At 41.9% G+C, this 15228-nt stretch overlaps 1 protein-coding gene across 3 annotated transcripts; it reads left to right on the forward strand.

Moving 5' to 3' along the window:
- Nucleotides 1–3168: 3168 nt before the first annotated feature.
- Nucleotides 3169–14947, forward strand: LOC142771985 (uncharacterized). 3 transcript variants are annotated; one of them, XM_075874033.1, is made up of 3 exons: nt 3169–3552; nt 5101–5712; nt 9771–14947. In XM_075874033.1, the coding sequence occupies exons 2-3, from the start codon at nt 5374–5376 to the stop codon at nt 9888–9890; spliced, it is 459 nt and encodes a 152-aa protein (XP_075730148.1). In that variant the 5' UTR covers nt 3169–3552; nt 5101–5373; the 3' UTR covers nt 9891–14947. The 3 variants fall into 3 exon arrangements, 2 of the variants coding, with proteins under 2 accessions (XP_075730148.1, XP_075730149.1); XM_075874034.1 differs by having other exon boundaries at nt 9837–14947; XR_012886223.1 differs by lacking the exons at nt 5101–5712; nt 9771–14947 and adding an exon at nt 4575–4656.
- Nucleotides 14948–15228: the final 281 nt, after the last annotated feature.

Genomic DNA, 15228 nt, shown 5'->3' on the forward strand with positions numbered 1-15228 from the left:
AATACACATATGTTCGCATGACGCAGGTATGACTGCTCAAACACTGACCACACACTAAACAAAAATGACCTGAAATAACCTCAAAAACTGGGTAAACCACTTTCTCTCTAGCGCACTACCTTTTCTGGATTTTTTTTACCACCTACTATCGAAGTAAAAATTTACTCTCGTGCTAACTGAGGTTTGGAACGTAGGAAGGGTAGTGATTATTTACACCATTGAGGTTTTGACCGAGTATAGAGAGAGTAAATATTTACTACCTTCACAATGTTTTTGAGGTGATTTCTGGGAGTTATTTCCAGTGGTAAAAAAATAAAGTAGACGGGAGCATTCATCCAGTCAACAAATTTATTAAATATCAACGGCAGAATTCATGACACATAGATTTACATACAGACAAACACGCACACACAAAATATGCAGAATAAAACACTACTCGAACAGACTGCCCGGATTACTCGACTGCACTGCGACAATCCGGTATAGATAGGCACAACGTTTTGGCCGACCATGTGGTAATGGTGGGATAGCTCTTTTTTTGCATTGAATAAAAACAACGGTTAAAGGCGCAAACGTAAACTTAAGGTGGGTTGCACGCTGCTCAATGTCACACCAACCTTTTATTACAAATCTACCCGATCTCACTTTTTATTATCTAAGAACTCCTTGGCACACCGGGCTCTTTGCCCCACACGTGTTAGCACTGCTGATGCGCAAGTCCATAAAATATACCTAAGTACACACAAACAATGGCAGCTCAATGATTTTCATTGAGTGACGCTGCACAAACACAGTAGCAGCACGTATTCATGAAACGGGCGTAGAAGAGCGGTCCACGCCTGCATACAAGCTGATTACCGACGGCGTGCTAGGCCTTTTCGAGGAGCACGGCTATGCGATGAAACACAGCTGGCGATCACAGATTAGACATCCTGTGCGAATTTCGTCGTCATTTCAGACACAAATGAACACGTGTCCGCTATGTGTGGAGTCTTACGGGGACGGGCCGATGTATGTGCTTCCAACGAAAGAGACGGCCCGTCTCGGTTTTCTTCATGCTCACCAGCAGCCGCTTGTTGGTTCCGTCTGGCTCGTATCGGTGCTCACCTTCGTGCTACATGTTTCAGATCAGTTGGCGCATGGGGCGGACATTACGGGCAGCACTTTACTCCAACAGACATCGTTTTCTGTGGAATCAAGTATATTCGATGCTTCTTTCACCTGCCCCAGCGACACACTCCCACTGGTCACTGGTGGCTGCGGCTCGGTGCCGACGACAGAGTGAAGCGTTTTGCTTATGGCTTCTCCTGTAAGCAACCACGGACGATGACACCAGATTGATTTTGTTACTACTGCCAGATCTTCGCGATTCGACACAGGAGCGAGATATTCGTGACGTGCAGGTTTGGAGGTGCTCGGAAGCGCACGGTCGCTCAATGATGTAGAAAACACGTGGCATCCATCAACTCAACCAGACACAAAAACTCCGAGCTTCTTGCACCGTCTGTCTCTAAGGCCACCGCAGAGCAAAAGCCAACAATTTGGGAAATTATGCAGGACAACTTTCCACAGAAAATTTTCTTTCTTTTTTTTTTGAGAGCCGCCCCCCCCCCTTTTTTTTCGTTCACAGAATGCTGTCCTTGCTCGTTGTGCTTATGCTGCCCCCAGTTCGAGTGAAAGTGCGTTGACTCGAGGTCAGCCATAAGGCACGACGATGAAAAAAAAAAAACATCTGTGGTCCTCGCGTGTCTTCAGGATTCATTGAGAGCGTCACAAGGGGGGTAAGGTGCGAAAGCTTCCGTAGCAGCTGCACCTTGCAGGCACGTGGTAATAAACTCTGAAACGTAGGTTAAAAATCACGTGATACAAAACTCACTACGTGGTAAAACTGGATTTTGACATCCTTATACTACTTACCTGAGAAGTGGTGGTAAAACTATGTCATGTACCATTTTTTACTCCCACACGAGGTAGTAACTTTAAACGCAAGAGAGTTTTCAGAGGTCATGAGCCACAAAAACACCAAACTTGGATAGTTTTTCTTTACAGTGCACCTTGCTCATCGACGGATGATGGTCCTTGAAGAGTCCGCTTCCTTTTTGTGGTAATCGCGATTAACGCTGTGTTATCCGACACCCAACAGACTTCGCTGTTATTTAGCATTGCTTTCCACAATCGGTTTGATCCATTAAGACGACTCAGGCCTGGTTCGCAGGTGACGCTTGGAAAAACAACTGAACCCGCGGATGGTCTACCTTGTGAAATGATCACATTGTGAAGAATATTCTTCTTTGAAGATTAAGTGATATCACCACCGTTGAAAGGAACGGGGACAGCTATCTGCAATAATTACGTCAGTATTTACAGACTATAAACAATTACCTTTTTAACAGGTGTAAGTAACCATTCGAGTCAAATGGGCGAAATAAAGTTCTTCCTAGAAACTGTCAAAAGCCACATCAAAGTTTTGTAAGGCGGCATCTAGTAATTGCCGAGTAATGAAATGAGGCAAGTTTTGCTGACGAAACCAAAACCAACGCATCAAACAGCGCATCTACCAGTAACTTTCAAAACGCCTTCAATTAAAATATGAATGTTTAAACTATGTAAACAGCTAACTGTTCTAATTTTTAAATTACTATTGGAATGAATTGACATTTCGGTCCTGTTGTCGTCTATGAAGGACCACAACCAAAACTTCAGAGCCTCATTAAAAAAGAACCGCCTCATTCTTGAAGAAATGTCTCTTCAACTATCCCCACTCCGATAGACACGTCCATCGTTTCATTTTTTGCGGAGCTTGGAGCCGAAAAAAGAAACTTGACCGGAGCCGTGGGTGACGGCGAGGCGAGTAAGAAGAGGCATGAAGGCGTAGTTTTTAGGATGAAGTTTGACGTTCTTTTAAGAGAGTCCACAGTGTCAAATACTACACTCTTAGTCAAATCCTGGCTAGACTACACTTGTGCAGGCAGGAAATCAAGTTAAATTATCGCCGCTGCTACGCGGCTCCATAGACTAGTCCCAGAGAAACCGGCCCGATTTGAAGTGGCCTTCAGAATTGCCGAGACAAGGAATAGCCGGAATTTTAGGTCAAATTTTTCCTGGCAAGATACGACCTGCAGTTAGGCGTGACATTTCCGTAGGCAGACCGGCCCTCACGCGCACTCTAAAAAAAAAGGGAGCGAGAAAGGAGAAACGGCCTTCGTTCCTCCTCGAGGCTGGCGAGTTTCTCCTTCTCGCAAACTTCACGCGTCGCGCCCTCTTGCGGCAAATAGAGATGGAGTAACTTTCCTGCCCCAGACGTCACTGTTTCTCCGGTTTCTCGTTCGCGTGCGTAAGCTGAGTTATGCATCGTGCATCGTGCAAGCTGTGCATCGTGATTTATTGATTTTATAAGCTGTGTGCAACTCCCTATCTTCTGCGGTTTCAAAAGGCGATCCTCTGCTGAGACACTGCTGTTGAGCGCCGTCATTTTTACGATTCAGCGAGCAACGCCTCTTCACGATCTGTGTGCGATGTTGACGCCGATCAAGACAGGTGATCGCAAAACAGGCAAGTTCATTTTCTGGTTGATAATCGGTACGCCCTTGCCTACTCCTGTCAGCAATATTCTGTTTTTTTTTTAAGAGTGCATGTGGACAGCATTATATAACTTAAACGATCTAAGCTGCAAGCTACATTTGCCGGTTATGTTGTTTCTATACGTGGCTGCACGGTCAGATTTGATCGCATTCACGTCTGATAATACACCGCTGTCTTTGCGTACGTTATTCAAAATACCGGTGTTGCACGGTCGCTATGATCACGATCGAATTTAACCGTAACAATTGGCTTTCTTACGCTAGCTGCGGAAGTGAGCCTATCACTGCTGAGAAATTGGATCCTGATCGGACTCATTAAGCAAAGTGACCGATAGTTTCGTTCAATCAATCTTGCCGAGTCACACAGACGTGTCTTACTGTGACAACTGTAGCAGGGGCGTTTTTTTTTTCCGGATGCAACGGGGGGGGGGGGTGCTCTAAGCGTACTTTACGCACGTGCGTGAGTTTTTATTGTTGTTCTTATCATCACAGTGGCAACTTGGTTCATAAAGCGAAAGACTGCGAAGGCTACAGTGGTCTTTTTACAAGATGTCTTGCACACAATTAAGTTTTCGTGTGCATTGCATAACTTTCATTCTAATGCAGTTTTAAGTATGCAAACTGTGCCATGCAAAAATATGCCACTTTGTAGTATTGTTTTGTTGCAACATGCACGTGTATAAAAAAGGTTCTACAGCTGCTTATAGTCCAAAGTTTCTCATGTTAAAATTAACAACCGAGAACTGACCTCCAGTTTTTAGTTTTTAATTCTAACATTAGAAACTTTGCACTGAATGCGGTTGGAGAACTTATTTTGTTTCTATCAATTTTATTCATCCAGACAGATCTCTGTCCAATATGCTCACCTTCAAAGACACCATCCTGCACCATCCTTCATTTGAAAATAGATATCATTTTGTCTATTTTCATTTTGTTGGATTGTTTTGCAATTAAACATGGCCTTTTGTAATGCTTTTCTTTTGTTTCTTCCAGGAAATGTCTTGGTTACAAGAGCACACCCACGTTTTGGAATGTGTACCATGAATGTTAAAGAAATACAGCAAATCAAATAGCACTTGCAGTGTTGTTTTTTGTTGTTGTTGTTATGCATCACACGTTAAAAGGATACATCACAGCCATCCATAAATGTCTTCTCGAAATTGATCCAAAGTGAAGCTGTCAATATGGCCACTCTCTGACGTGATGCATCTTTGCTCCAATAACTCACTAAATATATTTGTATAAATCAAGCAATATAATTCTTAGGGCTCGTTTCTCTTTATTTGACAAAATCTTAATGAAAACCAGCTGATAATAGAACCTAGAAAGGTATATGAGTTATTAATTGTACTGCTTTTGGGTGTGTTTTAATAAATTAGATATAGAAGGGAAAATAAAAAAAGTGGTTGAAAAGACAATTCGCTGCTGAGAGGACAAGTTGTCTTTTCATACACTATATCTTCTAGGGCACGGCAGCATCACTGGCATGACGGCTAATCCATTTGTTTTCATCGTCCAGCTCGTCGCTACCCTTCTGCTAATACCGGCAGAGTGCGATGTACTGGGCTGGCAAGCTGCGATCAACGCCTTGCAACCGGCTGTCCTCCTGTCTGTCAACGTGTCAACCGCACATGCGCACCTGAGCGATATCTGGACTACGCCCCCTTCATCGACAGCAGTTGGTGCTCTGGCGGGCCTCGACGGAGGAGCGACGGCGCTACAAGCAATTCACTGGAGTATAAAGCCGGATCGCAACCATCCAGACGCCATAGGGCACGGCAGCATCACTGGCATGACGGCTAATCCGTTTGTTTTCATCGTCCAGCTCGTCGCTACCCTTCTGCTAATACCGGCAGAGTGCGATGTACTGGGCTGGCAAGCTGCGATCAACGCCTTGCAACCGGCTGTCCTCCTGGCTGCCAACGTGTCAACTGCACATGCGCACCTGAGCGATATCTGGACTACGCCCCCTTCATCGACAGCAGTTGGTGCTCTGGCGGGCCTCGACGGAGGAGCGATGGCGCTACAAGCAATTCACTGGAGTATAAAGCCGGATCGCAACCATCCAGACGCCATAGGGCACGGCAGCATCACTGGCATGACGGCTAATCCGTTTGTTTTCATCGTCCAGGTGAGATAACATTACGGCAAATGCTTTCGCTCAAATAACCTTTGTCTAGTTGTGCTGCCGTGCCCAGGGCTGCTCTGCTTAATATTGACTGAAATGCTGTCTCATATTAAGAAATTACTGTTACTTTGTGGAGACGTTGAAACTAACCCTGGACCTGGACCAGACCTAACCCTCCTCCTTAAACAGATTCAACAAATTGCTGATGATGTCAAGGGAATTAAGAATGACCGGCTCACTGCCATAGAATCCACACTGGAAAAAGTAGCAGCTCTTGATGAGAAGGTTTCCTCATGTGTAACCGCGGTAAACAAATTACAGCAATCACTTTCTGCTATGGAAAACAGGCTAGATGACCTTGAAAACCGTTCGCGACGGTCTAATCTAATACTGTATGGAATTCCAGAGAACGGCAAAGAAAATGACACGGACCTTGCTGAAATGGTTAATGAAGATGTAATAAAGAAGGTACTCGAATTAGAACCCGTGGCTATCGAACGGATACATAGACTAGGAAGACCTTCTGCCAACAAAGCACGGCCGATAATACTAAAGCTTTTAGATTTCCGGGAAAAGACTACCATACTGAAGAATTGCTATAAATTAAAGGGATTAAAGATCGCGGTGGAAGATTTCACTCCCCGTGTACGCGACATCAGAAAGAAACTGTGGCAAGCACCTAAGGCAAGGAAACTAGAAGGTGACAAGATAAATCTTGTGTTTGACAAATTAAAAATCAACAACGAAGTGTTTGAATGGGACGATGATGTAAACTGCATTCGGCCTGTTAAGCGCAACCCTCAGCAAAAAAACGAAGAATCCCATGTGCGCGCGTTGCGACCACGCAACACTCAGTCACGCACCAAGTAAAGTTCGCAAACATAAACGTTCGCAGCATTCTTCTAAAGACAACCTGCCTAGAATCATTTTTACTCAGCACAGATCCCGACTTTGTCGCACTCACCGAAACGTGGCTGTCAAGTGACGTCAGGGACTTCGAAATAACGCCACCCAACTATGTAATCTTACGTAAAAACAGAGCTACACAGGGGGGAGGTGTGGCCATCCTAATAAGAAAAGATATCGCCTTCATGGCCCTCCCCGATGTCGATGGGGTGGAAGCAGTTTTTTGTAAAATGCACTTGACTGCCTGTCCAATGGTAATTGGTTGCGTTTATCGGAGCCCCTCGTCACACTCGGAAGCAAAGCATTCCCTGTACAAATACCTGCACATTCACGCTCTAGCATGTAGGCTTATACTTGTTGGCAATTTTAACCTCCCTGATATCGACTGGCTCACCATGAACCATCAATCATCTTCGTCTGACATTATTATTGATACTATGCTGACATTCAACCTCTCCCAAATTGTTAAAGAGCCCACTCGTGTACAAGGGTGTTCCTCAAATATACTTGACCTAGTTTTTATTAGTGACCACTTTCCTGCAGATGAGGCCATCATTGAGCTAACTGATGGTATATCAGATCACAAGATAGTATTGTGTTTGATTCCCTTGCATGAACGTAGCATGAATTCAAATTCAGTTTTGTCATTTCTTGATTTCAGCAACGCTGATGACACTAGTGTACTGGACCACTTATACGAATTTAGCTCATTCGAGCAGCTTGCCGATAATCCGGATGTTGATATCGAAACGTTGTGGCAGAAATTTAAAGAAATTGTTTCGTATTGCGTCTCTCACTATATACCTTCTAAAACAAAGAAAGAAAGACAATTCAATCCATGGATAAACCGCGACATTATTCATGCTAAACGTAAAGTAAAGCGCCTAAGAAAGTCTTTCAAACAAACATCGAATCCCATAACTGGTAAAAACCTTGCGGAAGCCATCAGTTCAATGAAGTCTCAAATTAAAGCAGCTAAGAATCACTACTTTTCTTATACTCTACCTAATTTTCTTAATGATGCACCTCAAAAATTCTGGAACTACCTAAATCCAAAAAATAAAAAATATAGTACAATGTCTCCAGAAGAAAGTAGAGACCGAGCTAATCTGTTCAATAAATACTTCCACTCAGTTTTCACTACAGATAACGATATCCCACCGCCTCTAGAAATTCATGGAGTAAACCCCATTGAACCTCTCCGTATAAACGAAGCAGGTATATTTGACCTTTTGCTAAAAACGAAGATCAAGAAACAACCAGGGCCTGATAATATACCTAATGAGTTCCTCACACGTTACACCGAATGGGTAACTAAATATCTGTTTATTATATTTAACATGTCCCTAACAAAATCTTCACTGCCCAATGACTGGAAAATAGCACAGGTCATACCAATTCTCAAATCGGGTAGTGAAGCTGACGTCGCTAATTATCGCCCGATATCCTTAACAAGCACAATCTGTAAAATATTTGAGCATATTATTCTTAAACATATAACTACTTACCTTGAAAACGAGAACATTTTGACACCATCTCAGCACGGGTTTCGTAAAGGTCTTTCCACCGTTACGCAGCTTACCGAATTAATACATGAATTGTCATCGGCCATTGACCATCAAAAGCAGATCGACCTCATCTCACTCGACTTTTCTAAAGCATTTGACCGGGTTTCGCATCAAAAGCTCATGGAAAAATTGCAGGTGACAATAGGTAAAGGACCAATCACAAACTGGATTAGAGCATATCTAACCAAGCGGACGCAGTTTGTGAAAATAGACCAACAAACATCGGAACTAACGGAAGTTACCTCAGGTGTACCACAGGGCGGCGTCCTAGCTCCTCTTCTATTTCTGATTTTTATCAACGATTTGCTTCAATCCATCGGGACGAACATAAAGCTTTTCGCAAACGATTGTATTATTTACAAAGAAATTAACTCACCTTCAGATCATATGGTCCTCAGCAATGCTCTATTATCAGTGTCAGATTGGTGTACGAAATGGCAGATGACATTAAACGTAAAAAAATCAGCCTTGTTAAGAATAACCCGTAGACAAAACATTTCAAATTTTGCCTACACTATTGGCGGCACGCAACTAACTTCCCTGAAACAGCATAAGTATCTTGGACTAGTCATTTCTAGTGACCTTAGATGGGAGGCACATGTTAATTACGTTACATCCTCAGCCTTAAAAAGATTATTTTTTCTTAAAAGACGACTACAATCCGCACCACCTCAAACAAAACTCTTAGCCTATAAAACCTTCATTCGACCTACAATAGAATACGCTAACTTAGTCTGGTTCCCGGCCACAAATAACTTAATTAAAAAGCTAGAAAGTGTACAAAGAAAGGCGGTTAGATTTATTTACAACAAATACAGTCTGCTCGATTCACCTACTGAATTAATCGCAAAAGCTGGGTTACTAACATTGCGAAATCGCGCTCAACTCTCACGTTTAAAAATGCTCTTCCAACTCATTCATAAACAGCTAAACATCGACAGCTCTAGGTTCATATCAATTTTGGAAACTAGACAGTCACGCCATAAACATCCATTAACTTTACAGAAATACCGTTTCAACAGCAACTGCTTCAGGTATTCTTTCTTCCCACAGTCAATTGAATGGAATAGATTACACGGCTGTATAATTAATAGTAAAGATTTGAATACATTTTTGATGTTGCTTAATAATCATATTCGTGCCACCCATAGTTAAATTGATGGTTTCTTTTTTTTTGCTCAATTCTTGAGTGCCTTTTGATCATGATAAGTATATCAGTGTCGTACGCATGGAAAAGTCTTTCATGTTTATTAGTGATATTTCTTGCATGTTATTAATAACCGTCTATTATGTACCAAATCTGTGTTCTAAATGTTTTTCACCACATTGTTTATGCTCCCATATAATCCATGTAATATCGTATAAGATCTGTAGTCATACATTTTCACTTTTTCAATGTAAGTGTATCTATAGTATCTTTTGGTTGCCCTCCTGCAATAGTCCCCATTGGGACTGGTAGTATGTATAAATAAATAAATAAAGGTTTTCATTAAGGTTGTGTCAGATATTCATAACATGCACATGTCAAAAGAACAGCCATAATCATGCGCAGGGGTCTCAATAAGGGTGAGCTATGTTTCACTGCAGTGCAATCAAGGTTGCCGATCATCCCGGGTTTTTCTGGACTGTCTTCACTTTTTATGTATTGTCCAGAGCTCTCGTCCACCGGGCGCGTCATCCAACAGAGCACCACCCCTCGCAACCTGACGCGGCTGAGCGAGAGACGGTCTCCTCGTTTTGCGACAATGCGAGGGATAGAATGGTTACCTTTGGAGAAATCCTAATGTATGTATTACCACAAGGCCAGACTTAAATACCCACCACCAGACAAGTGCCTTAGTAAGCAGCAGTCCACTACCTGGCGTCTATTACAGACATGCACTTTCCCCTGTCCGTCACTGTACAGCCATATTTACCCCGCTGTTCACACGCCACAATGCAAAGCGTGTGGTGTGCCTAACGCTGAGCTCGACCATATTATATGGGCCTGCCCCACTGCTACTCACTCAGTTAAACACAGCACGAACTCTATATTCACAATCACCACGGCCGAGCAGTGGGAGGCTTTGCTGTTCAGCACGTGCCCGGAGGACCAGCTATAGAGCTGGGCTGTCCGGCTGGCTAAAGACGCTGCCAGGATCCAAGGTCTGGCCGCTGCTGAGAAAGGGAGTTATAGAGCAGCCGTCTCCCGGCACCCCGTCACCTTTAACCCCAGCAGGGACACTTCAATAAAGTTTCTTCTCTCTCTCTCTCTGCCTAATTTGAACAAGGTTATAGTTTGAATTAATGAGATTTTACTGCACTGCTGAATTGATCCATTAGAGACACTGATGTAAGACTGACTGCCATAAGGAACACCAGCGTGCCCAAATCAAAATAAGTGTTAATAGGAAAATGCATGCTTTGTACACTGCTCATATGAGACACCTAATATAAGAGAATTACTACCCAACGCATGTATCGTATAAAGGGGTTCGATTGTAAATTTTTTTTTGTTTAGGGTTAAAGGCATGATCCATTGAACAGAAAACATTCAAATTGAAAAGATGTAAGTGTTCATTCAATCTACCATTTTGTTTTTAGAATGATCCCTGCAATTGTAAGGTGGGAAATTTCTTTGAATAACAAACGCTTTCCCACTGTTTGTTTTTAATGTTTCAGTTATTCTTTGTGAAAAACGTATTACGCATCTGTTGAGAGTACGACGAAAATACCCCAAGGAACAAAGCAATAAAAGTAGGCATACAAAGGTTCTATTTATGATATTCACTCGCAAAAAGATGTACACAATATGGCACATAACAGGAAAGCTGAGCTAGTTACTAAGTAATTACTCTAAAAGACAGAGAATGCGAACATGGACACAAGAAGAAAGTGTAGACATTTGTGCGGTGTCTACACATCTTTCGTGTGTCCTTGACTGGACCTTTTAGAATGAATATGGCAATTTTATCATGATGCATACGCCGCGTCTGAAGAGATTTCGATTATTTTCTAACAGAGTGCTGTATTTGATTTTGTTGTCAATACTCGCGTGGGATGTTGAACTGAACCCAGGTCCTGCTAAGACACCGGAGATGGAAGTGCTGAATTGTTTGCAGAGTGAGCAGGAAACTTTAATTTCAAAATTAAACGTCATTGAATCCAGGTTCGAAAAAAATGAGAACATACTGATGGGAGTAAAAGATAATCTTGGCCAAACTCAGAACCAGATAAGGGACATCAGCAAGATTGTAACGGAACAGGTAGCTATAATACGGCAATTCATGCAACAGGTGAAAGATCTGCAAAAGAAAACAAATGACCTCGAAAACAGAAGTCGCCGGAAAAATCTTGTTTTCTATGGCGTTGATGATAAAACCTCAGAATCCTGGGATGAATCCAAAGCTATAATAAAGAATATTTGCAAAACGAGCCTTGGCATGGAACTCGAATCTGTGGAAAGGGCACATCGCTTAGGACGCTATAATAAGAATAAGAAGAGGCCAATTATTGTTAAATTCTCATTGTACAAAGAGCGTCAGGCAGTGCTTCTCAATGCCAAAAGATTCAAGAATTCCCAGTACAACGTTAGCAAAGATTACTCTCATGAGACAAGAAGTATCAGGAATAAGCTGTGGGAATATGCTAAGACAAAAAGAGAGGATAAGAACAATAAAGTGAAGCTGAATTTTGACAAACTGATTATTAACGGCAGGGCCTTCAGGTGGGATGACGAAAAAGAAGAGGTCGTCCCAGTACGCAGGCAATGACAAACTAGAAAAAAGGAGAAATACCGATGTCAAGAACTTGTTGCCGTCATCGTGAACTGCCGAAGCGGAGTTAACAAAGTTGCCGAGCTCTTGGGCTTAATTGAGAGTGTTAACACAGATATAGTCCTTGGTACAGAATCTTGGCTAAAGCCCTCGATTGCTGATAGTGAGGTGTTTCTGCAAAATTACGTTGTCTATCGCAACGATAGGCTCACAGCAGGTGGTGGCATTTTTTTACTTGTTTGTTCTTGCTTACAGTCATTTGAAGTTGATTATAAGTGCGACGCACTGGAGTCTGTATGGTGCAAGATAATACTGCCTGATAACTTCGCGTTTGTGGTCGGAGTGGTTTATTGCTCGCCGAGCTCAGATAGTAGCATAATGAAAACATTAGATGAAATTCTTTCTGAAGCGTCAGCCCAGACAATACTCCTAGGGGGGGATTTTAATCTGCCTGGCTTATCCTGGGGTAATGGTTCCTGTATAAGTATAAGCGGGCGCATGAACCTTGCGATGAAAAATATCGTCAACACGTTTGGTTTGACGCAGTACGTTACCACCCCTACTCGCAATGACGCTGTGTTATACTTGTTGTTTTGTAACTCGCCAAATTTCGTAAATGACGTGACTGTGATTCCAGGAATTAGTGATCATCTTGCTGTTGTTGCTTGTATCCGAAAGAAAAAAAGTGTGTGCGAAGTTACCTACGAGTAGAAGGATCTACTTTTATGACAAGGGTGACTACGATGCAATTTCTGAAAAACTTCGTAATTCGTTCCCTGTTTTCGAATGTCTTTTTGAGGAGGGCAATGTGCATGATATGTGGGACAAATTTAAGAATATACTTTCCGAGTTAACAAATAGACATATCCCCAGTGTTCATTCATCACGGCTAAAAAAGCACAAACAACCATGGGTAACAGCACATATATTAAAACTTATCAACAAAAGGAAGAGGGCATTAGGCGCATTCAAGAAAAGCAAATCAGTTGCTCACTTTGAAAAACTGAAGTCGATTACCTACGAATATAAGCTAAAGATAGAAAAAGCTAAAGATGATTACTTCACTGAGCTGAGCAACAAAATGAAATCAAATCCTAAAATGTCTTGGAAGTACTTGAAACAATGTGGCTCAGATTCCTTTGGAATACAGGAGTTAAATTATAATGGCACGGTAATTACGAATGACGAGGATAAGGCTGCATGCCTAAACAACTTTTTCCACTCGGTATTTTTACCCAAACACAGCTGTAATTATCATCAAACTATTATGAGCATTTCGCCTATGCTTCCTGTCGAGCTTAGTGTTAATGGAATTGAAAAACTATTGAAGGACGTTGATGAGAGTAAATCTAGTGGTCCAGATGGAATTTCTCCGCGTGTACTCAAGCGTTGTGCGGGGCCAATTTCTATGTATCTTTATGCAATTTTTGAAAGATCTTTAGCGACAGGTACCTTACCACATGACTGGAAAATTGTGCACGTGGTACCGATACATAAAGGTGGGTCCGAAAAATACGTTGGTAATTATAGACCAATATCGCTTACGTCTATCCCGTGTAAAATCCTCGAACACATTTGATACAAAAAAATAATAACTCATTTAAACAAGCATAAGGTACTAATCAACGAGCAGCATGGATTTCGCAGAGGGCTGTCTTGCACAACACAATTAGTCGAATTTTATCATGATGTAGTATCAGGCGTAGATACTGTAGGACAGGTTGACGGTGTGTTCTTGGATTTTCAGAAAGCGTTTGACACGGTGTCACATTCACTCTTACTGTTTAAGCTTACCACCCTGAACATTGATGAGACTGTTTTTAAGTGGATCGAATGTTACCTTTCCCAAAGAACACAAACCGTAGTACTGAATGGAAAATGCTCCGAATACGCCGATGTTACCTCAGGGGTCCCACAGGGCTCCGTCCTGGGTCTGCTATTGTTTTTAATTTATGTTAATTATATCTCTGCAGGAATTTCATCTTCTATACGGTTGTTTGTGGATGACTGTGTTGTGTACAGAAAAAGTTTTGATCACAATGATGTACTAGAACTTCAGAAAGACTTATCGCTCATTTATAGCTGGTGTACCAAATGGAAAATGAATTCGAATATAACAAAGTGTGTACATATTTTATTTACCAAAAAGATGAAACCATTTCAGTCACAGTACCATCTGAACAATGTACAGTTGAAACAAGAGAGTACATATAAGTACCTAGGTATAATACTATCATCTGAATGTTTATGGAGGCCTCAGGTTGACACTCTCATAGCCAAAGCTGGTAAGGCCTTAAATTTCATTCAAAGAAACCTGTGATATTCGCATGTGAATTTAAAACGTATGGCATACACTACTTGTATCAGACCTATCTTAGAATACGGTTGTGTCGTGTGGGACCCCGTCGAGGTAACCTTCATTGCTGCTCTGGAACAATTACAAAATCGTGCTGCCAGGTTCGTCTTGGGACGGTACAGAAGGGGGGAGAGCTGCACTGCAATGAAGGCTGAGCTAGGACGGGAGTGTCTTTCTGACCGCCGCCAGAAGCAGAGATTAAAATTTCTTTACTGCATTTACTACAATAAAACTGGAATTATTAGAGAAATTACCTACACAACCCTCATTACACTTCAAAACGATTTGATCATAGTTGCAAAATTCGGGAATACTCAGCTAAAACAATATGTATGCCAATTCATTTTTTCCTAGAACGATTAAACAGTGGAACAGGCTAACTGAAATGCAAGTACATAGTGGGAACGAAGGTATATTTTATTCACTGCTGTAAACCAGTGTTGTAACCTGAACGAAGATGTATTGATGTGTGAACAAAATTCTACTATATGTGGGAACGAAAATGTATTTCAGTTATTTATGTGTGAACAAAGTTGTATTGTGTGTGTGAACGGAGATGTACGTCATTTATTGATGTAACCCCCCTGCTATAACGCCTTCGGGTGCTGCGGGGTATCTGATGAATAAAGAATAAAGAAAAAATGTCAGCAGGACTGGTGAAGTCAGCCTTGTTAAAGCTATTCTAAAAAGTACTGCAATGTGTCACAACCTCACAAACTTCACAACTCGAGTAAACATCAAGTGGGTAGAAATCCTGTATGTCACCCAGAATAATTAGTCCAAAGTCATCAAGTACTTTGACATTTTAAGAGGATCTTTGTTCACTGCATTCCAGGGTTTTCAGGGGCTTTCATATGAGCACTAATAAATAAATGACAAGGACTCTTTCAATTTGCATGAACCAGCTGTGATGTGTGATTGAGCATGCTGTGTA

Source organism: Rhipicephalus microplus, chromosome 9, assembly GCF_043290135.1.
Source record: "Rhipicephalus microplus isolate Deutch F79 chromosome 9, USDA_Rmic, whole genome shotgun sequence".
Lineage (NCBI taxonomy): Eukaryota > Metazoa > Arthropoda > Arachnida > Ixodida > Ixodidae > Rhipicephalus > Rhipicephalus microplus.

What these genes read in the sequence shown, in the direction of transcription:
- LOC142771985 (XM_075874033.1), top strand. Translation starts at nt 5,374, where the DNA reads ATGACGGCTAATCCGTTTGTTTTCATCGTCCAGCTCGTCGCTACCCTT. An exon ending in CGTTTGTTTTCATCGTCCAG is followed by an intron (nt 5,713 to 9,770) that starts GTGAGATAACAT and finishes GTTTCACTGCAG; the next exon opens with TGCAATCAAGGTTGCCGATC.